Source organism: Homalodisca vitripennis, chromosome X (assembly GCF_021130785.1).
Source record: "Homalodisca vitripennis isolate AUS2020 chromosome X, UT_GWSS_2.1, whole genome shotgun sequence".
NCBI classification, from domain to species: Eukaryota; Metazoa; Arthropoda; class Insecta; order Hemiptera; family Cicadellidae; genus Homalodisca; species Homalodisca vitripennis.
The window spans coordinates 70,042,296-70,066,157 of NC_060215.1; the positions used below are offsets into that span (position 1 = coordinate 70,042,296).

A 23,862-nucleotide genomic window follows, 5' to 3' on the forward strand; every position below is an offset into this window, starting at 1 on the left:
ATTAACTCATAAGAATCCTTTATCAAATTTCTTCTCATTAAAAAATATCCGATATTATGATTGCCCACTATACCAGCCATCATATTAACTTTTCGGTGCATCTAAGTACGGCTCTCTATCGTCCAATGAACTTTCTTTTTACTCCAATAGTTACAGTTAACATTCTCGGTAATGTAAATGAAGCTTTGTCTGAGAATATAATTTGCTAAGAAATGTTGTCCTTCAATAAACCTCCTCGTATGACTCATAATTATTTCACAAAATTCTACTTCTGTTAAAATTGACTTATAAAAGTCTCTGAAACAATGTTACGTTATATTTTTCCTTGAGTTAATTGTACGGAATTGAGCAAAATTACTTTAATCAATATTAAGATAAGATTATTGCATGCAAACAAGCTTTCAATCTGATTTAAAGAAGTGTTAACAATTTCTCTTTGAAGTCTCAAATGACCATAATAAAAAAATAAATAAAATTTAATAATTATTGTTGAACATAAATTAATTATTTGATTCAATAAGAAGCTGGTATTTATTTTTTCCAATGAAAAATAAATAAAAAAATAATAAACACTGCATCATCACACCATGTGCAGCATCATGGCAATGACGTGGCATGGTCTGATGAAACTGCTACCAGATCTCTCACCAGTCCCACTTTTTCTCATACCAATCACTGTACAGTACGACCTACTTTGGAGATGTGCTCATAATATAACATTTAACTTAAATGTTCTCTTAACACTGACAATGATATAAGTAAGGACTATTTTATAGGTTAAATAAAACAATCTTAGTACTGTTGCTTGAATAATGGTATGTGTAAAACATAAGTTGTTTATTAACGTTCCATAATATTTTAACTGTCTAAATTTTTTGATCAAGCCATTTTTTAATTCGTCCTAAGTTTTAGTTTGAAGTGACCTAATGAGAAGAAGCCTTCTGTATATTAAAGTCTTAACTAATGAAACAATTGAAATTGAAGTACTTACACCAGCTGTGGGACAATTGCCATCAAGAATCATGCCAGAAATGTAGCCCATGTTTCTGTATTTTGTACTACCATTAAAACACATGTGAATATTTTCATTGAACTTTGCTTCTATTTCCTGTAAACTGTAAATACAAACAGCTGACTTAGGGAGAGGGTCACTAGTGATGGTACGGCTGGGGGAAAATGTGCCAACAAGAATATGATCTCCTGGATCAATCCCGAGGGAGAGAGCTATGTCATCGCTTGACACAGACACCTTGGCATCTTGGATGAGGTTAAAGTTAGTAACTGTGTTTTCCTCCTTGACAACACACTGCAAAGTCACCTCGGTATAACTGTCATAGTTTGCATCATTTATACACACTCTTGCGAGTCGTGTCACATAGCCCATCTCTTCTTGTCCTGGCAGGTGTGATTGCTTCTGAACTATTACAAAATAGGCAAACTCACTTGAATTGAAACCATAAATATATTTGACAAGAAAATGGTCTCTGTACTTAACATCTATCCACAGTAGAGACTGTTTTGAAAAAGAATATTCTGCAATATCTAAACTATAAAGGCTTCTACTAGCAATTGCTGGAACATCATGACGAAAATCCCCATTGTTGGTGAAGGTTGTTCCGACATAAAGAACATTTGAACGACCCCACTGGTTATAATTTTCTGGGCCAATGAAAGCGTAGGTAGAGGCAGTTTCATCATTAGCTGCTATGCCCATTGGTATGAACTGACTTTGAAGAGAAATGTTGGATAATTTGAATTTTTCACAGGCTCCTTGTGAAACAGATCCACAAGCTACCAATGTTCTTGAGTCAGGGTCAATAACCAGCAACTTATTGACATTGTTAGTTAAGGAGCGTTCCATATCATCTGAACTGCAACCTCTAGCATGACAAAGTGCACTGTCTTCTTTGGGTCCAGTGACGACACATTCCTCCAGGTTGAGATCAGAGTCCAGCTGAGCCAGACGGTTGGTCCCACCCACATACACCTTCCCTGTAGAGCGATCGATGACCAGGTGCTGCAAGCGCTTGATATGTGCCATCGAGCAGTTGCCTGCGCCTGCCACCGGGAAGTGGGCTACCACAGGAGAACTGCCACGGGCCACCAGTACCAGTGCAGACAGGGCTACCGCAAAGATCAGCACGCCCATTCTGTGCCCTCCCCGTCGCCACACGTGGTGATGCCAGTACGCCACCACCTGCCAACCATTGACAATTTTAAGTATAAATAAAGATTTATCATTTATCCACTTCCAAATCTTGTGACTGCCAACTATACAGTACTTATAGGTAATTACTTATCAACATACATTTATAACACTTTAACTTTAGCATCTTAGATTGAAATCAAATGTGGACGAAATGTAGTGTATATATATATATATATATATATATATATATATATATATATATATATATATAAAATTTAGAAAACTTACTTATTAATCAAAATAAATCACTTTTTCAATACAGCAGCTTTAAAAAAAAAATTAAAGCAAAACATAGAACACAATACAGAATAAAAGGAAATATTACTGTACAAAAGCAAATTTTGAATTTTCATCAAATACTTTTTTTAAATTACACTACATCAAAACATCTAAAACAATTACTACACAGAATTAAGTTTACAAATTTGTTTTCATTGAGATTTAAAAATTTCAATAGGGAATCATGACATTCTGCTATATTTAGAATATGAATTACACGATGTTTTGTTGTTAAAACTGGGTTATAAAACATACAATCAATAAAAATGCACTAATGGAATAATATTATTTTTTTATGTTTCACATTAAATTTAAGGTAGTCAATATATAACTAACAACAAAACCATTTTGAAAGATAATCACGACAATAAATCTATATTTATAATTCCAGAATTGTGAGTGATGAAGGAAGGCTCACAATTATTCTATCAATGAAACACTTGATTGTGTACATTCTACCAGCTTCTTCTTATTGGAATAAAATACTTAATTTATGAACAACAATAGTTATGAAATTTTATTTTTGTAATAAAATTTCATAATTATTGGAGTGTTTGTTCATAAATTAAGTAATTGATTATGTTTCACAAAAAAAACCAAAAGAAAACCCATACTCTGTCGAGATATTGATGACCTTCAGAAAGCAACTGAATCTACTGACATGGAAGGTATACTTAAGGCCACAAACTATGTGTTTTCTGAAATATGAAATAGTCACTGCTGTAGAGTTTGTGTGTCACAGCTCCGGCAAGAGATTACAGCAAGAATTTACCAGAATACAAGCCAGGTATAAAGAACTCAACTTATCCATAATACAGGATGAGGTAGAGGTATAAAGGCTGAACCAAGAAACGTACCTTCTTTGATCCCACAAAAATCTTCATATTTCGACCACAAAGAATTTAGGAAAATAATTTAAGCACCCAAAAATACCCCAAAATGACACTTTTGGTGGGTAGGTATTAATTTAAAAAATGTTTGAATGTAAAGGTAGGTTGAGCCATCATTTCAAATGTCTCAATTCACTGATTATTACAATAATAATTCATTAATTCTGGTTATTATTTACAGGGTGGACCAAAATGTCACAGTTGTACGGTATCACAGTTTTCTAAAAATATGTTACAGTAGTCACTTTCCCGCACATTTTCAATTTTTTTTTTAATAATGTAAATGTAGGATTATTTGTAACTCGTAAATCCTAAAGAATTCATATAGCAAAGGTATGACTTTCATTACACCTACCAATAGCTCTTAAAAAACTAAAAATTGTTGTACCTAAAGTTTGGCTTTATCTTGAGAAATGGTGCCAAAAATACTAATCAAACATAATACACAAAAAATCATGAAAATGTTTGAATATCTTCAAACAAACATGGCTCCAAATTCCAGGAGTCAAGTCTGTGACAGCGTCAGATTTCACACACTGCACTAAGAGGAAGGTGAACTGTCAGAGCTAAACTCAAAATTCACACTAAGCGTAGCTTGTAATAGAAACAGGTAAACAAATGACTGCTAGCTGCTCTAACAGTAATTCCACAATTATCAATAGTGAACTTAAGAGCCGGCTGTAGTAAAATGACCTTGAGATTTTTTCCTATAAGAACAGTGTTAAACTTCATATAGTTTAATGCCCTTATTGTTGAATGCTGTGTTATTGGCAATGTCTCATTTTAAAGATATAATTAATATGCATCCAAAAACTTTTTAGTCTGTTTTGTAAAGTTTGTATTTTTAGAATATTTGAACAATGATGTACACAAGAATGTCTTAGATTTTTTTCTGAATAACTGATAAAATTACGTAAAAACTAAGAAGCTTTTGGATGTTTATTATTTATATCTTTAAAATTACATATTTTTGGTACTGGAGCATTCAAAGTTAGAAATGCACTCCAGAAAATATCACTTTTCAAATCAAAAACTGAATATGTATAGAGATATAACTGAAATAAATCCTATTGTTACATCAAAAGCTGTGTAAAGACTGAGTTTTGTTCAATTTTTGAAAGTAATAATGAATACTATTGTAACACAATTGTTTCTTTTCAAAGCAGTTTGTTTATTCCACAAATTTGTTTAAAGACAAAAAGTCATTTTCATATACCATCTCCCAAATGGATGAAATTTAAACTCATTAATACAAATAAACACAGATGGATGTTCATATTTCTGAGTAGTACTTGGAAACAGATTTATAACTAGTGATGTTGGCCAGGTAAATCCAGTGGAAGGTAAGTATAAATGTGGTATTTACTAATGGTTATTTAACCCTCCTACTGGTCAGCAACGCAATTTGAGTTCCTCCAGGTTTACTCAGTAATGGACAGTGACTCATTTTGAGTGCTGTGTCATCTTTGCTTCTCTGAGATATTTAACCATAAAACTAAGCTTTAACACTGATAAAAATTCTACCCAAAAATCTACTCAATGAATTAAACTAACCCTTGGTATTGAAATTTCCGATAAACCTCATCACTTGACTTAGCAACTTAAAAACTAGTCTCATAGTTAGCTCCTACCTATACTTCCAGGTATCATACTGAAGGGAATTTTTGTTTAGTGAGAATGAAACTTTCACAACTGAAAAGAGCAGCTCTTTTTAAACAATAATTTTTTTGTTAAATGCTAGGCATATAAAAAAACTGGTTGCCTAGTGACCGCACATGCGTTTCTTTACAATGGCAAACAAATAAAATCTTGTGATATTTGTTTTGAGAAATCAAAACCGTTTGGATAAGTTTTTTAGGGCAAAACTAATATATTTTGAAACTAGAAGAATTACAATTTTGATTTAGCAGTCTGTGAGTTTTGTTTGCTACCGTTGGCCTCAACTCCAGATGATGTAACGTGTGCGTTGTTACTGTGATCATCAGTTATTACAAATGCTGAAAATGCTGATTGAACAGATACATAGTGTGTTCAAAAAGACTATTTGTTTAAACAGTGAAAATTACTTGGTGATTTATATTCTTGTGCTTTTCATTTAATATGACTATTTTATACAAAAACGTGACCATTGTGAATAGAAAATGTTAAGTATTGTGTTGTGTTTTGTTGTACATAAAAAAATTATTTTGAATGACCCTTTATTCTGGTGAGAATTAACGTTTACAAAAATATATTATACATCAATACAAAGCTTTATTACTACACTCTAGACAAAATTCTTGAATTTACACACAAAAATACTAACTTAAATGGAACACAAATTTTACAAAAGTTTTTATCTAGCCTATTTGAAATTCCACATATTTTTTATTTTTAAATGTTTAAAAAGACTTCTATTAATTTGTATTTCCTTAGTAGAACATCTGTTTGAGATTACTATGATATAACATTTGTTGGGATTGTATGTATAGCAATATTTTATTTTGACCTATCAATAAACCATTGCATTTTTGGTTAATTAGCAACTTTAATAATACGTGCATGTTTTATATGGTGTTTCATATATTATTTTTGGATAATAAATTCTACGTATTTTGGGTTTCAAAAGATATTCGGTACACTTCTAAAGAACTTGATATGTTTAGTTTTGCACTAAAATTGCACAGCAACCACAAGTTTTTGTATTTTTAAATTGTAATAATTTTTCTAGTACAATATTCAACTCTATATAATTTGGCCAACGTACATAAACTAAAAGTGTTCATTTTCATAAGCAAATGTATATTTTATAGCAGTTTAGACAAATTCCTAGTAAATCGACCACCATGGTTTGCTAATATAGAAGTTACTATAAGACCAGTTTGCCTATACTATCACTCAAAGAGCTAGAAAAATGTATTTCTGTCTCCCTATCGTCACATCATTATAGAACATTACAATTACAATATAAAAATTTGTATAAAATTATACACACAACAGATGGAATAAAAATATTATATTGTAAAAATAACTTGTATAAAAAGAACCACAGCTACTTCGTAACCAATAACTTGTGATAGCAACCTTACAGTTAATAGGAAAAAAATATCTATTCTATTTTAATAATTTACAGAGAATCATTTAAGACAAATGAGATGTTTTGTCCACAACTTTTAGTATCTCAGTGACAACTAAAATAGAACTGGAATCGGCTGTTAACTGACTTTCCTCTCCATATAGTCAAATTATAAATCATATAGCGTTCTGAATGAAGTTGCTTGAGAGAAATTCCTTATCGGATGAGGAATCATCGCCATTCCAAATCTGTTAAATTATATTTTTTATTTAATGTGATTAATTGAACACATAAAATATTATAACTGATAATAAAACAGGTGGCATCTATCTACAACTAATAATGACAATTGTTCATATTAATTTGAAAATTTAGTAGTTTTGACAACTTTTAATCATTTTGTATCCTATTTTTATATTAGTGTTGTTTATTTAAATATTGTATAATTTAGTTTGTTTACAAACGAACTGATCTTCAGAAATATTGTACATCTGATGCCATAGATTACCCAGTTTTCAGCACTCTTCATGCCTAAAAAAGCAAATACTGTATAACATATGTGCCTCGTCCAAATTTTGTATTCTAAACTGTTTTGTCAGAAAATGTAGATTGCTTCTGGCATAAATTTTAATTTGCTGCATTCCATTAATGTTAGAAAACACAATTAATTAGAGTTAAGATAAAATTTGTGTGTAGACCTACTCTGAATAACACATTATGGCAACGGAGATGGTATCAAACAACAGTGGAAAATTTTGTTTTATGTGGAGGAAAATAGGTAGGTGAGGAAAACATTTTTATTTTTTTAACATCAGATATAAAAAGTGAGTCTGCTACAATTATAAAGTTTTTTTGCCCAGGTTATTTTCGACAGAAGAAAGTTACAGCCAATCAACAGTATTTTATGAAAGTAATACTTATATTTGTTTATTTAGAATCAAAGAGGGAATGGAATTCACTTTACATTGCTTGTGATGCAATACACTCACCACTGAGCCACCCAGACAGCCTAAGGGCCTTAATTTGTAAACTCTTACAAATTTTACTGTAATAAATGTGTATATGTGTATTTATTACTATAAATATAATCGTTTCGAATTTGTCCAGAGTGGTATTATTACCTTAAAAATAAATTTTTATAACTTATAGTTTTATTATGTAGTCCTAAGAAAGCGAACTAAAACAATAAAGATAAACAATTTAGGTGAATTCATAGTTAGTTAAGATTCAAAATGTAAACATTTTTAAACATTAAACTTACATTTTGTTTTGTATTGGATAATATATTGTTTCAAAAATAAATTTAACTATCTATGACATGACCGCAAATAACAAAGTTATAAATTATTATGTAAATGTAACAGTACAAAGTTTTAAATGAACTGAATGTTTGAAGACATGCTAATATTATTGCCTAACACTGGTATCACATAGCCTAGTCAACAAAATGTCTCACATACAGAGTATTAAGTGACAGAAAGTTCATGAAAAGGTTATGAATAGTGTAATGAGGATTTTTGAGGAGAACTGGCTGCACCGGAAGCAATTTCTTTGATAATCCTGTTTAAACCAAATAAAAATGGGCCTTAACTTCTGCAAAGAATCTGGATATTTCTGATCCATAAAAATCTAACATCCAAGTACTTAAAATCGAATTACTAATTATTCTTATAAGGATATGTTAAAAATTTCACAGATGCTACGACAATTCTTATTTATCTCTTCAGAGCTTTTATTTAAACAGCTAGTACTATTTTTATATATATATATATATATAGTAGTCATATAGTAGTATAGCACTGAAAAAATTAAACTAATCTGTATTCCTGTCATTTGAAATAGCTCTGCTTTATTTCTATATATTCTTGAAATATCTTTTTAAAATACATAAACCTAATAGTGGTTAATGTACAAGTGAATATAAGGATACAATTTCAGTAAAAATACACAATATTGTATCAAAAGGAAACATAGAAATGACCTTTGCACATGATTTTAAATGGGATTATATCCTTTAAATGCTTAAAATTTGGACACATTCTGGTATCATATGAATGTTTAGCTAAGCCAGTGTCTGGTTACTAAAAATTAACTTTTAGATATACCTAGAATTTTCTTAGTTACAATACTAACTTATCTCTCTCCACAATAAGGCCAATCTATTCTATGTAGGTATGTAAAATATTTGCAACAAATTGGCCAACGCTAGATCTAGGCTTAGTCTTATACTTAAACGTAATCCACTGTGTTAACTTAAAACATAACGTCAACTAACAGGTTTTTTAAACTCTGGGACTGGCAGTTGTTTGATTTTGAACCACAAAGACCGCCACCATAATGGCAGTGGTTAAATTCCAATGTCATGGCGCCGTAAAACGATTAATTAAGTTGTTATAGTATTAAAAATAATGAGGTACTACTGGAATCACGAAGAGTTGTTAGCTAAATTATTTTTGGTTGTCGTTCAATTCTCACTTGTGAACACCTGTTTGTGTTTACTGTTAGTCAGTTAGAATGACGTTTCTCTAGAGTTGTTCTTGTTTGCTTTGAGTGTGCATTCATCACGATTTTGATTGACTTAAAACTAAACTTATCTGTAGCAAAACAGGTGAAATACTGTAAAATAATATAGTTTGATTGTGTAAGTGACATAAATATGTAAAAGTTAATTTTACTTCAATTTCACATTAGCTTTAAAGTGTTTACCAGTAGTTGTATGGTGTATTAGATTAACTCGCTAGCCTATGTTTTGAACCAATATGATGTAAATAATTTGTTTGTAAAGCGTGTGTGTTGTGTTTGGCGTGGGGTAGTTGTTTATTGCATGATGGAAAGTTTTAGAAACAGACCAAGTGAATTATGGTATTTGCAAAAATTGGTTACAGTAGTGACAATGAATGATTCTGGCAGTGACATGGATTGTCTTTTTAATAATCTGCTACCTGATTACGAAAGCTTTTTATATTTTTCCTCTGTTTAACCATTTTCTTCAATCATACTTTGAATCTCATGACTCTAGATCAAACAAAAAGCCAAGGCCTGTACAACAAATTCCTAGATCTGAATCAGAAGCTAATGTATGTTTACTTTTCCCTAATCTTTTACCACTACCAGAAATATTGACAAGCGCGATCGCTTTGGGGCTGATGTTAGGGCTTTCTGCTGTGGCCTCGGCGGGAGTGACGGTTCGTGGTTCTTGCAGTTGCACTTAAGGTAACTGCATGTAAGCTGAATGAATGGAGAATGAAAGCCGATAAGGGTAGTATAATTTTATTAGTTGCCTATTGTATTAAAGAGTTTTTTTAGAGTTCAATCAGTATACAAAATTTTAATTTTAATTGAATTTTTATATTGGATCCTAATTAAGTATTAAATAGTTTTTAGTTTTTATTTTTTTTTTTTTTTCATGACAGTTACAATAATGTACTAAGAATGATTAGACCAATATATTATTTTCTTTATTGTGTTTAGAGGTTAAGTGGAAGAGAGAACATTTTAGTTCTAACTTCACCTCAATAAATAATAACATTTTTCATTTAATTCCTACTAAATCATTTACCAGATATGCCTACGCAACAGCTCCCCTACCCAAACCCCAAGATGGAGAAATGATTCCTTCTTGTAGCTGACTTATGGGTTAAAATGTATGCTCCTGAACTGAAAACAATTCATGATGAGAAATCCCGGACCTAGGGACTGCCCTAGCCTATTAACGATTTAAATAGACAAAAATGTATTTTATATATATCAGATTGAAAAAAAAAAGTCATTTGGCAAAATGAAAGAGCATTCATTCTGTTTAAGACTTCAGTCTTGGGACAATGTCACAATCAAAGAATGAAGCAGTTTTTGGGAACTGAAATAAATATGGCATTAACTCCACAAAAAACAAAGCATGTTACTTATTCGTCACGAGGACCAGATGATTTTATTCATTTTTATAGAAAAGTGATGTTCTTGTACAAGTTCCAGGCAATTCATGCGATAATCCATCTTAGATCCTTCTTATAATAATCTCTCGGTAGATCCGACCATTTTGGAACACAGCCAATGCAGCCTTCAAAAGGCACTAGACTCCCCGCCAAAATCTGAGCATTGATGACAGTAAGGTGGGAATGAAGGACATGTGCTCTATCACATAGTAAAAGGCTATTACTCATTCTCGCTATGGCATACAAAATTTGATTCGGTTGAATCTAGTTTATTGTACACTCCATAGCAGGCACGGAGTGTAAGGTTGCACTTCAATAATTTCCTTTAGGTGATAATCAAAAGCTGGAACATCTTTAAAAAACTAGGCTTTATTGAGTTCCTTCCCGTAATTAAAAAAGATCTTGGTGATGTCCTTGTTGTAATTCAGCTGCACACAAAGAATGCTTACTAAAAATGACGCAAGAGTGGAGGCCTCCAAACAGAACACGAAAAATCCTGAGGACATTAACAGTGATGATGACTGAAAGATAAGAAAGTTTTTAGACCATTGGAAATTTATGTGAATATTCCTATATATACACATTTAATAATTGTTTCCTTTCTTTTTTAAAATATTTCATTAATGTGTGGCAATGCAAAACTATAGTACTATTAATTTGATGGAAAAACTGTTCATTTATCACCCTAAATGTTTTTGGGTAATATACTTTGATTTTGTCTACTATTAAACAAACCCACTTAGAAATAGTCTAAATTAAACCTATACTAGATTTGGGGAGTAGGCTATGTTATGCATGTTTATTTAAAGTATGCCCACTAGTTTCATATGAACATTATATTTTTGTAAACACCAATGTTTTCAACAATATGAATGGCCTTAGTAAAACAGTCACTAGGTAATTTTTTATGTTATGCAAACCCCATAAAACTATATTTTCTAAAATTAGATGTAGGCTATCACTCAGTTGTTTGGCTATTTGTCTCTTTGAAATGTATGTTTCCCCCCAGGATTTCATTATTTTAATTTCAAATTTTAAGTTTCACGGTAGTTTTAAACAGTGGAAATATTTATCTGAGTATATCAAATCTACTGATGTCTCAATATTCTACAGTACTTGCTGAGTAAAACAGCATAGCCCATAATATTACTGTAAAATACAGTGCTTGGAGTATGGAAATCATTTAGAACAAATGTTTGCAGTGTCCCAAAACAGCACACCACTACAAGATTTTTAACCGCTAGTTTCAGTGTTAACGGCAATATATCTCTTATAACTTAAATCTAAATATTACACAAACAAATTAAGAAAATCACGCTTACCTAAGGCCTAATGAGGCCAGACTTGCAAATGTGAATCCACATTATAAAGCAAATATAAACCACCACCTATCATATCACAACTCTTTTCAGTGCATTGAGAGTAAATTATTTGTTTACTACACATGTACACTGTTGACTATTATCACTCCTAAATTAAGCGAAATTACAAAAGATGCGGATATCTACATTCTACACGACACTAAACAAACCAAACGTTGTGTCACAGATACCTAGCCTAGCTGATGTGAAGTATCTTGGAAACAGAACAAAATCAAATGATATTTAGTTAGTATACACCATTAAAAAACAACTTTTACGTTCTAATTCATCACTGAATTTATACTAGGAGTTTATGTATGAGTAACAAATCTCACAACAAAGAATATTCTCAAAACAGGTAAAAAACCTTTGTTCACAAATTACATCCCGAGCAAGTGAATGATAATATCTGACAGAAAGAGTTCATTTATTTCAACCCATTTGTTGTTCGAACTTCTGTCTAGTTTACTGCATCATCATCACAAATCCGGGCGCAACACAATTCTTTATAATTATATATTTATTTGCGTATCTGTAAGATTTCTTCTCAACACCGTAACCATCTTAAATACCACCGTCCCCAACCCGAGTACAGGCTGAGGCTGGCTTTAACTAGAAACAGACATTCATCTATGAAATCAAAGCCTGAAGAATTCTAGCAATGTATGACGTTTTATCATATGTAATAAAATGTGTACAGTGTCATACTTGGTTCATACTTCATTAATTTTACGGAAACCGATTACATGATTGTAGAAATAATAAAACATGCGTTAAAACACCATTGTTAAATACTAATGTATAATATATGGCTGCAAACAATAAGTTACATGGAATTAGCTATAATCACTATTTACGAAAAAATATCATTTCGCGAGAAGAAACTGTATAAAATAACACAAACTAGAGCAACAATACTAGTGGTAAAATAAACCAATAACAACAATGGAACATTAACACTGTGGTTTAATATATACGTATAATACGTATATTACAAAACGTATAATGACGACTTATTAAAAATTTCAAGTACAGGTCAGAAAACAATGACACTAGCAAGCGACGTTTAGTCTGTACTTCTCAAGCAGAATTCCATGACTAAGAAAACCCGCCTCCATCGTCAAGAACTCCAAGTTGTTAAATAAAAGCGAGTGACTGCTACGTCACGCTGGCCAATATCTTATCGGAGAATATGTCGTTCAGACAAGAGGTCAAACAAATAAACGAAGTTTTCTTCGATTCAAGGCAGAAATACACTCAAAGGATGAATGGAAATACTACAAATATTGACGAAGCAGCACAACACCTGAATTTGGTTGTTTATGTGTTTTATGTCGTTTTTGTTGTTTAATATTGTGTACGTGTTTGTGAGTAACAAGTCCACGTCTACGAACATTCTATTGCTCCAGGAAAGAGCTCTTTCAGCGTTTGCGTTCAGGAGGAATTTCTAGCTTGACACAGTATATATTGATTTCTCATTGAAGGATTGTGGTAACGTGAGTCTTATTCTTGGCTGGTTTAAGGCTTACTTAAGAAACCGTAAGCTGTCTGTCAGGATTGGCTCTACTCTGTCTAAACCTTTCTTTGGGGCCTCGAGGGTTCCTCAGACTCCCCACCTAGGTCCGCATATCTTCAGTGTATTCATCAACGACATGCTAGACGCGGTGGAGGTAGACTCACTGATGAATGCGGACGATCTGAAGTTGCATATGCAGGTATATTACGCGAGGACGCTGCCAATCTACAGACAAGTCTTGACCACATGCGCCATTAGTAACATGCAAATCAACTGTAGAAAGTTCTTTATTATGACATTTCATCGTTTTCGCTCTCCCTTCATGTTTTATACAGGCTATTGTCGGATACTGTGCTGTACTGAGTTACCTCTGTCCGGGACCATGGAGTAGTCTTCAAGAGCAGCTTGTATTTCGTGAGCAGGTGCACACGGTATGTAATATAGCCAACAAGATTTTGGGCTTTATCACTAGATCCACTGAAGGACTCAACAATCCCACGGTGCTGCGTGTCCGGTACTGCTAGCTGGTGTGGTGCGACAAGGGTTAGTATACCTCCCATGTCTAGTCTCCGCAGACCACAGAGAACATCAACAGGATTGCTGACAAAAGAAGATTACTAATGCTGTTCTTTGAGGTTGCCACTGATGCTGTTGCGGTTGGCCTGAAGCTCCCTCCTCTACACTTGATGCATGACATAGTATTACTTTTCAAGATATTAAATGGTCACGTTCTCAGTCCTGAGCTCTTATCTGAAGTAAACCTAAAAGTTCCCTCAGTTACACGTTCGGGAGTTGTTTTGACATCGATCCAAGACTGTCGATCCATTGTAATGACTTCCACGACTCTATTGCGAGGCTTCCCCGTCTCAGCAACCTTGTCTCTAATGGTGTAGACTTTTTCCACGACTGCTGTAGCATTTTCAGGGGGATTGGTGGAGTTTTTTTTTATGACGGCCTGACCCGCACTGTGTACCAAGTGCTTCAATCTTAAATCACTTCATTATATTAGCACACACACATAAACGCACACGCACAAGTCAGGCACTTTCTCACACATATAGTTATCTTGTAGTAGTATTTTCTTGCATTTTTTTCTCTTTTTTATATTGTATATTGTTAATGCATACTATTGTTATTGTTGCTTAAAATAGTTATTGTTATATTACAGTAATTATTGGTATTTTTGATTAGTAACGTTGTCCTGTGTATTGTTGACAGTATACGTACAATTACTCATAGTTTACTTGTTGTTTCTATATTCCTGTTGTTTTAATTTTCCCAAGTTTCACCTTGTTTTCGAGCCTATCTTTTGTTGATTAATTCCTAGTCGGCGCTATTGCTTGATGTTAGCTTGTACTGATATCTTATTATTGATATTTCTTTGAATTACCCATATATGTTGTATTTTGAAGGAAAACTGTACACATACTTTTGGGTTCAAAATGGTAGCATATCTCTGCAAAAAAATTAATGTGATCGTCAATCTATTGCAAATACTCTATAAAATTATCTCACATTACACTCAGCTGTTATAAAGATCTTGTCTTATTAACAGCCGTATGTTAAAAATTTTACATAAATTTTTAATATGAAGTCTAATATTGCTTATTTAAAAGGTTTTGTTGGGCATTTCCAATTTCGTTTTAGTTTATAAATACTCTTTGTAAAACAATCTAATTGTTTGGTACATTTAGTATTTTCAATTTTATATTAATAACAGATAATTCAGAGGAAAGTATAAAAGAATCAGTGTATCAGGTGTTTAATAAAGCGTCATATTCAGGATAGTTTAAACAAATCATACATATTACTGTCGAAATTAAACTGTACATCTATAAACGTTTTAAAATCTTCTTGTTAGTAATTTATTTCATATAATTCTTGTGTTTGAACAGTTTTTAGATCCATGTATTTCATCCTTGCTATTTATGAATATTAATTATAATTGAATAAGTCATGATAGAGGGGGAAAATAGCGAGGTGACATTGCTATTTGTGTAAGAAAAGGGATAAATTATAAATTAATTTGTACTCCTAATGCTGACTATTGCTAAAAACCAGAATATGTATAGTTAGAATTATCGTTTAAATGGAAATTGCTTACGAGGAAAAACCCGTGTCCTTGGATTGATGAAGAGATTAAAAAATTGTTGGTGGAAAGGGATAAACAGTATGTGAGAACAAACAATATTGACGTTTGGGAAAATCATAGAGTATTGGGAAATATAATAGAAAGATTAGTGAGAGTTAGCAGAAACCAACACTTTTTAAATATACTTCATTGTGAAAAATCCATTACATATTTATGGGAAAATTTATAAAATTAAGGATCGTGTAAAGATCAAAAAGAATTGTGAGATCCAGTTATGTCATTAAACAGTTTAAGTATATATTTTTGTAGCATGACAAATAGAATAAGCGCAGATTTGAATTATTATTATAAAACGTATGAGCTCCAACTGATGTTAACAATAGTTTTACTATTAATGACATAAACTCTTATATTTGACAAAGCATTGATGAACACTTTGTCACATGATGTAGGCAATGATGGAATTCCAATAAAATTCACAAGATTAATTAATGATGAATGATAACATGTTTTGTATCATATATGTGTAATAAATATATAAAACATTCACCAATTAAAATTGATATAACTATTTTATTTATCCGTAGAATTTAAACAAATTTAGTATTGTTAGGTTTGCAATTAAATTTGTGCAATAAATTATTTTTATGTAGGTGTAACATTTTTTGAAAAATTAAATTTTGAAAACTTTTAATAGTTTTAATAATTTTAATCTTAAAATGGAAAGTAATCCTACATATTTCAACTTGAATAAATGAATGTATTTCTCATATTGCAATTCACAAATTCACAAAGTATACAATAAAAAGGTCGAGAAATCTGAACTGATCACTTTGTCCAGTAGTGTGATCAGTTGTACAAAGGGAAATATACATTCTTTTTACATAATAGTTATTTCAGTCTAGCATTCAATAAACACTTAGTAATTCGCCAAACTGTGACATCTGAAAGCTATACACAAGAATACATAATTAATCAATTAACTTTGTTTGTCCATAAAGCGTGTATGACATGGGTCAACAATATAATTATACATTAGCAACAACTAAAACACCAATAGGCCCACATATCTCCGTCTCTATCCAAAATAATTTTGCTTATACCAGCACGTTGTTCAGGTATTCCACATTATGTTGAACAAAAAGCCAAGCAATTGTTTCTTTACAAAAATGTTTTATATTGTTAATATTCCTTATTTGGAGTGGAAGTTGATTCAAGTATTTGGGGCCCCGATATTGAAAAGAGTTACGAAAGATAACTATTAACTTTGGGTAGTTTAAAGAATTTATTTCCAAAACTTCTTGTGTTATGCAGATAATTAGGCATTGTGTTCTCTCTATTTCCACTTCTAATAAAAAACAATCTGAGAACTTTGAAAACAAAAAGATGTTGTATTGGTAAGATGTTCAACTGCTGGTATAAAGGAAATGAACTTGTTCTTTTTGGTTGTTTTAAAATTATTCTCAAGAAATAATTTTGAGTAATTCTTATATTTATCCATTAACGACTTAAACGTTCCTCCCCAGCAAGGCAAAGCGTACTGCAGTCTTGAATTGATCAGTGCAAAATAAAGTGTTCTCAAAAGTGATTTATTACAAAAATTTCTTAAAAAATAGAATTTTCTAATTTGTGATCTTAATTTTCTATGTAAGTCATATACATGTGGTTCGAAAGAGAATTTTTCATCCAGTATTATTCCTAAGTATTTAATAGTTTTTACTTTTTCTAACGGCTGACAGGTACATAATTGAGTATTACAGGTTGAGGAATGGAAAACCAACGGAAAGGGTATGTCGAAGCCAGCAAAATCAAAATTTATAAACTTTGTCTTGCTAACATTTACTTCCATTCTGTTTATAGAGCACCATTTTTTAAGTAGTAAAAGATCATGATTTATGGAATTTCCTATTATAATTAAATTTTTGTGAGTAAAAGAGCGCAATATCGTCAGCAAAAGCGTTAATATTTCCTTGAAAGTTTAAATTTAATAAATCGTTAATGAAAATTAGAAAAAGGGTTGCTGAGGTCATTGATCCTTGAGGTACCCCTGTTTGAACAGTGAGTGGTTCACTAAAGGTGTTATTAATTTTAACTCGTTGTTTTCGTCCTGTAATAAAGCTCTTGAACCAGCTTAAAGCTACTCCTCTTATCCCGACAGATTCTAATTGATTTAAAAGGATCTCATGATTAACCATGTCGAAAGCTTTTTTAAAGTCAATGAATAGACCTGTTGTTTTAAGTTTAGAATTTAAGCTAGCAAAAATATGATCTGTTACTGTAATTAACGCACTCTCCGTTGATTTGCCTTTAATAAAACCGAATTGTTTAGTACTAAAGAAATTAGATTTATTTAGGAAGCTGTCAAGCCTTATCATCATTATTTTCTCGAATAATTTAGAAAAAAACTGAAAGAAGGCTTATAGGTCTCAGGTTGTCCAATTTATATAAATTTGGTTTTTTTAATATAGGTACTACTGAGCTTAGTTTAAGACTTTCGGGAAAGACACCTTTACTGAAACTATTATTTATCATATACACTAAAACAGGAGCTATGTCATCCACTATATGTTTTAATAAAATTACATTAAAATTGTCAAAACCTGTGGATTTCTTATTTTTTAAATTGCGAACAACCGCTTTGACTTCGTCCACGGAGGTAGGAGCAATAAAAAAAGGAATTGTTCTGAAAGGAAAGAGGAGTTAGTGTTTCGGTAGTGATTGTACTGGGCTTATCAGAGTGTACCGAGATAAGATGTTTGTTGATTTCTTTTGCGATAGTACTGGGGTCAGTTATCCAAGTCCCATTATCTAACTCAATCCGGTCGACACCATTGTTTTTTAGAACTACCTGTTACATTATTAATGATTTTCCACTGTTGAGAAATGTCACCTTTACAACTTTCTAACTTTTTTGCATAAAATGTGTTTTTTGAATGATCAATTTCTTGTTTTAGGTTATTAGAAAATCTATTAAAGTAATTTTTAAATGTTGTATCATATGGTCTCCTCTTACAAATTGTGTAAAGCTTTTTTCGTTTGGCTATTCTTTTAAGAATATTCCTAGTAATCCATGGGCTTATTAACTTAGCTTTCTTTAGTTTACAATCAATTACAGCTATTCTACTACTACTATTAACAATACTACTCAACACTTCTTGGAATTTATTGTAACAACAATTAACATCTTCTTCATAAAAAATCTCACACCAATCAGTATTTTGTAACTTATTTTTGATCATATCTAAATCAGGCACGAAACTGTCAATACTGGGATTACAATTTATTAAATTGACTGACGTGCTACACTTGTTATTAAACTTTAGTCCCAGAACACAATGGTCCGTTATTCCTAAATCAAACACATCACTGGAAAAGAGATCAATATATCTATTTCTAACATATATGTGATCAATAAGTGTTTTTGAGTTGTTTGTTATTCTGGTTGGAGTATTTACTAAAGACAAAAACCCATTATTGTTCATTATACTATTGTAGCTCTGAGTTATTTCATTTGTTTCCAATAGGTTAATATTTATATCCCCAACATAAATAATGTTATTTTTCATTTCCGATACAAGTTGAGTCAGTTCCAATAGAAATGAATTTTCAGATATAAATTGTAGCCTGTATAAGCATATTAGTTTAAAGTAGGTTTTGTTTATATTAATTTCAAGGATAAGTGTATCAGCTGTTGTCATATTGAAAGGGGAATTTAGCTGTTTAAAATCTATTGAATTATGTACAAAACATATAACACCACCTGCTCTATAAGTATCGTTGCACTTGGCAAATGATGTGTAACCTGGAATATTATAAAAATCTGTCTCATGACTACTAACCCATATTTCACTAAGTATAATAAAATGAAATTTATGTTCCATAACACCTATTTCTGCCACTAAACTATCAAAGTTTTTTCTCAGACTTCTTATGTTTGTATATATTAGTCTATAGTTGTTTATATTATTTCCAGGTTCAAAAAATGTATCCAGATCGGATTGACAATTATTTGAAACTATGTCCATCATGTACTTATAAAGTTATCTAAAATAAATGCGTAACGTGGAATTTATAATATATATTATATATATATATATATATATATATATATATATATATATATATATATATACATTTAACAATAATAAACTATACAACAAACTCAACAAAAAATAAGAACAAACAACAAAGAAGTATGTAAACAATAAATTGATCAATAGATAGTATAAATAATAACACAACTCACATTTTACTTTAGCTTGTCAAGTTCCTCATAGTTGTCAATTCTGCGGTAACGTTCGCCCTGACACTTCCTGAGAAAAAACTTTCCGTCTCTGCACCACGCGTAATCGTAACCCACTTCTTTACACTTCTGTTTCAGTTTGGACAGAAATACCTTATTTTCTGGGGACATATGTTCGTTGATGTAGACGTTCTGAGCGGGAAGAGCGGCATGAATCTGTTTTGCTGTCATCACCTTCCTTTCCTTGAATTTGTTGAGTAAAGTGTCACGAGCTGTCCTCCTTTTAGAATTGTACTATGAGGGGCTGCGGGCGGTCTTTCTTGAAAGATGGAACTCGGTGGGCAGTTGAGATGTCGTTTTCCTGTATCTGTACACCAAGGGCAGCTCCGATGTCCTTAACTAGGCTGAAGACGTTTTCTTTCGGAGTTTCAGGGATCCCACTTATCTCAAGGTTGTTTTTTCTTGAGTAATGTTCTAGCTGACGAACTCTATCCTTCAGAGAAGTTACCTCTGTGTCGAGGGCGGCATTCCTATTACGCAGATATTCGTTCTCTTTCTTCAGAGCTGCTAAATCGACCTTAATTTCTTTCATTAAGTTAGTCGATTCATCCATCTTCTTTGAGACGAACTGCATAGATTCGGATAGGCTATTTAACTCATTTCTAGTTGATTTCAGCTCGGCAACTTCTGATTTCAGTTCTTTTATTACTTTAAAGAGTTCTTGTATGTACTCAGCCCTACCCTCCGAACTAATAGCTGTTTCACCTCTGCAACTCTTGCATTTCCAATCCCTAAAAGATCGGGTTTTCGCTCCATCAACATCCTCTTGGACGCACCGATAATGGAAGAGGTTTTCGCAACTTCCGGCGCACTTAATCTTCTGTTCATTTTCGTCATTCCCGTAGGATAATCCACAGATGCCACAGTGAGACGACATAGTTAAATCAACTTAAGTTCATATGAAATTCAATAAACACTGTATAGCGAAATCACTGCGTAGCACGTCGCGTCAAGTAGTAACGTGTACGCGAACACGACCGGGTGGATGACCGGATGATAAGTACGGTGCATCTTATCAGCTCGGCGGACTGAGCTAGACTTGTGCTGGTCTCTTTAATTAGTTGAATATAAATGACAAATTTCATGTTATTTGCTCATTGATTCAGCGGATTCTAAGATATAATTTTTAACATTAAAGCACAATCGTCGGACAAAATCTAAACGAAAACCTATTGGGTATTTGTTCATTTGAGCTTTTTTCTTGTTTTTGCGTCTATTATCATATGAAGTTGTGCCAACATCTCGCGAAACACCCTGTATATATAATTTTACAATGTAAAATAGTGTTTATCCAGATAAATAGAAGGAAGTTTTACCAAAAGTATCTGACCCCTCAGAGTGTAAACATTATTGAGTTATAAATAATTTGTTTGCATTAGGTAACATGTTAGATAAGATAGTGTTTCAACAAATTTGCTACTTTATAAATCACGGTAATATTTTATTTAAGTATAAGTTTGATTACAAATCTTTCTTTAGTGTCCAGACAGCACTGATAATAATTACAAATGATATTAAATTTACTATGGATAATAGACAACTAATTATAGTGATGTTTTACACTTTATACGTGCTTTCGATTGTGTTCAGTATCACCTTTTGTTATCTATTCTAGAATCTTACAATTTTAGTCTAACACAGATGGTCGGATATAGTCCTAGTCAGAAGAATGGATTCAAAGAGTAAAAACAGTTAGAGAGCCTTTTAAGTAATGGACATTAAATGCTGTAGTAGTGCCTAAAGTCTCATACCTTTCAGCTTTCCTTTTCTTATTATATATTAAAATAGTTATCAATTTATCAGACATAGTAAGATAATGTTATATTTAGAACACACTCAATTTTACTTGCATTGTGATTCTAATAAGTAAATATAATGCCATAACCCTGCTAAATAATGTTTTAACAAGATTGTATGAATTAAATATTGATCATGGCTTAATGCTGCAAAATTTAAATTAATCAATACAAGAAATTAAAGGTTAATTTTGAGTATATTACACATATACTTTACCAGTAATAATAAATAATAAAATTGTAAATATGAGCTTTATATTGTAAATTAAACTTAAAATGGAAAACAACTTTATCATGGGTAGAACAGGTTAACGATATTCATACAAATATGTACTAATGTATTTGTTAGGTTCAAACTGTATGTAACCCAACAATATATTTAAAATGATATTGAGACCTACTCTTCTTATGTCTTCTTTCCAGTATGCAAATCTAGTGGTTTGTGATTGAAATTATACACTAACTAATAAGTTACAGACAGCTCAAAATGTGAGGTTCGATATGTTTTTAAAATTTATTGATGGATGATCATGTTACAGAACATCATCCAAGATTATGATGGATTAACATAAAGTAGATTTGATATTTTCTGTATAATATATGTTTACTGGAATCCTACTAGAGGCTAGCTAATGTTAACTTATAAGAAGCACGATTTAAAAATAGTATGATATAATTTCCAGTACACAAAACTGTAACATATGGGTAGTCGTTTAAAGTGAAGGTTAAGGTTAAAGAATTTGTTACATAATGATATTAAGAGCCGTGTTAGTTATAATGAGCTCTATAGGAAAATAAAAAAAGGACTTACATAAAAATAGTAGAATACAAATAATAGAAGGATAATAGAAAAATTAGATTTTAAATTATATTTTTTAGTATTGTTATCATAATTAAAATTTACTACCACCTCCTGTCAACGTCTCGTAACATACCTTTTGTAACATATAACGATGGCAAATTACTGGTAAGACAGAATTGCCGGTGGGGCCAGCATTATCAAAATTGTATTATTCACTGTTTTATACAATGAAAGATACATTATACATTGTGACTTTCGTCAAACACTCGAAACACCTTCAAACTCAGACATAAAAGTGGGTCAAATTTCTTTACAGGATCTACAGGTACAACGTAAGGCTAAAGCAATTTACATCATAGTTTATGACCAATTAATACTTTGTAGGATGTAACATTCTCAGCACACCACATCCACATCCACATAAAGAAAGTGGAAAGACACATGTAGAAAGTAATGCCTGGATAAGATGGCCAAAAGCAGTGCAATTACCGGAGCACAGTGGATGATAGATAATCCGGCCCGGCTCCTTTTTGAAGATTAAGGGGTTTTAGTTTATTTTGAAGGTCAGTAGGGAACAGCGAAAAGCCAGGTAATGAGGTATTCTATCCAAAGTCAGAAGTTGATGTAGGGACATTAGCGCCTCTAAATATAGGGGTAAAATAGTGAAACGCTCACATTTCTTTGAAGGTTCAAGTGCTTCCCATAAGTTAAAATCACCTTAGAAGGTATACCAGATGAATGTTTCAGGCAGTTTGTGTGTGACAAAAAAGACACATTAGCAAACATGAAGATACATTGTTCTTTTACACGATAGTTAGTTCCTTTTCACATCGTGACACCCAATCGAACACATCCATGATTACAATAGCTCATGCTCACGTGGCGTTCCTATCCTTATATATCTTGATCGAGGAGAAATGGTCATCCATATGAGCAACGTCATCCATTGTAAATTACTGGTTGATTGTGTGAACGTCAGATACACTGCTCATGAAGACCTTTAAAGGTTTACGTTTTCGTGCTTTTCCTAAAGGCCTTAATAATAGCAGTATTGAAATCATTTGAGATAGTTAGGAAACGTTTGGTAATAAGATCAAGATCACGGTTAATTTACTCTCTATGATGTGATCAAGTGACTGAATCAAGTAGTGAAACATAATATTTGGGACTCATATTATGGGCTTGAGTGCTCATTAATCCCAGCAATAGCCTTCTTCGGGTTTACCATGTTGTTACATATAAAAAATTAGATCATTGGCTCTTTAACTGCTCATTTTTGTCCTCATAATCAGTAATTCTCACCTCAAGGTATGTTAAGTTACCATCCAGTTTATTGACCTGTATTATTATCTCATTCACGTGTGTAAGAGGGGTAATACGAGTATTGATTTAGGCAGTGAGAACAGATAACTTGATAGTAAGTTCTGTTAGTTGATTCATTAGTATATTTAAAGCCTTTTACTATAATCCTCATACTTACAAGCACACTTGCGGCGCTCATTTGCTCGTGGATTTACCCAATGAAAATATTCTAAATTTTGATATCTTAACGAAGTCAGCGTGAAATATACTATAACATAATAAATAATTATTACCAAATAAAATGAGATCCAGCTCTTTTATAATT

The 23,862-nt window shown here is 32.0% G+C and overlaps 1 protein-coding gene across 2 annotated transcripts in view; it reads right to left on the reverse strand.

Annotated features, from left to right (window-relative positions):
* Positions 1–12,317, reverse strand: part of LOC124369158 (plexin-B) — a 106,599-nt gene extending 94,282 nt beyond the window's left edge. For both annotated transcript variants that reach the window (XM_046826947.1, XM_046826946.1), the window contains exons 1-2: positions 11,688–12,317; positions 992–2,197 (exon numbers count right to left, since the gene is read on the reverse strand). In XM_046826947.1, the coding sequence (XP_046682903.1) occupies positions 992–2,149 (1,158 nt within the window). In that variant the 5' untranslated portion in view covers positions 2,150–2,197; positions 11,688–12,317. The remainder of the gene's footprint in view (positions 1–991; positions 2,198–11,687) is intronic.
* Between the last annotated feature and the right edge of the window lie 11,545 nt (positions 12,318–23,862).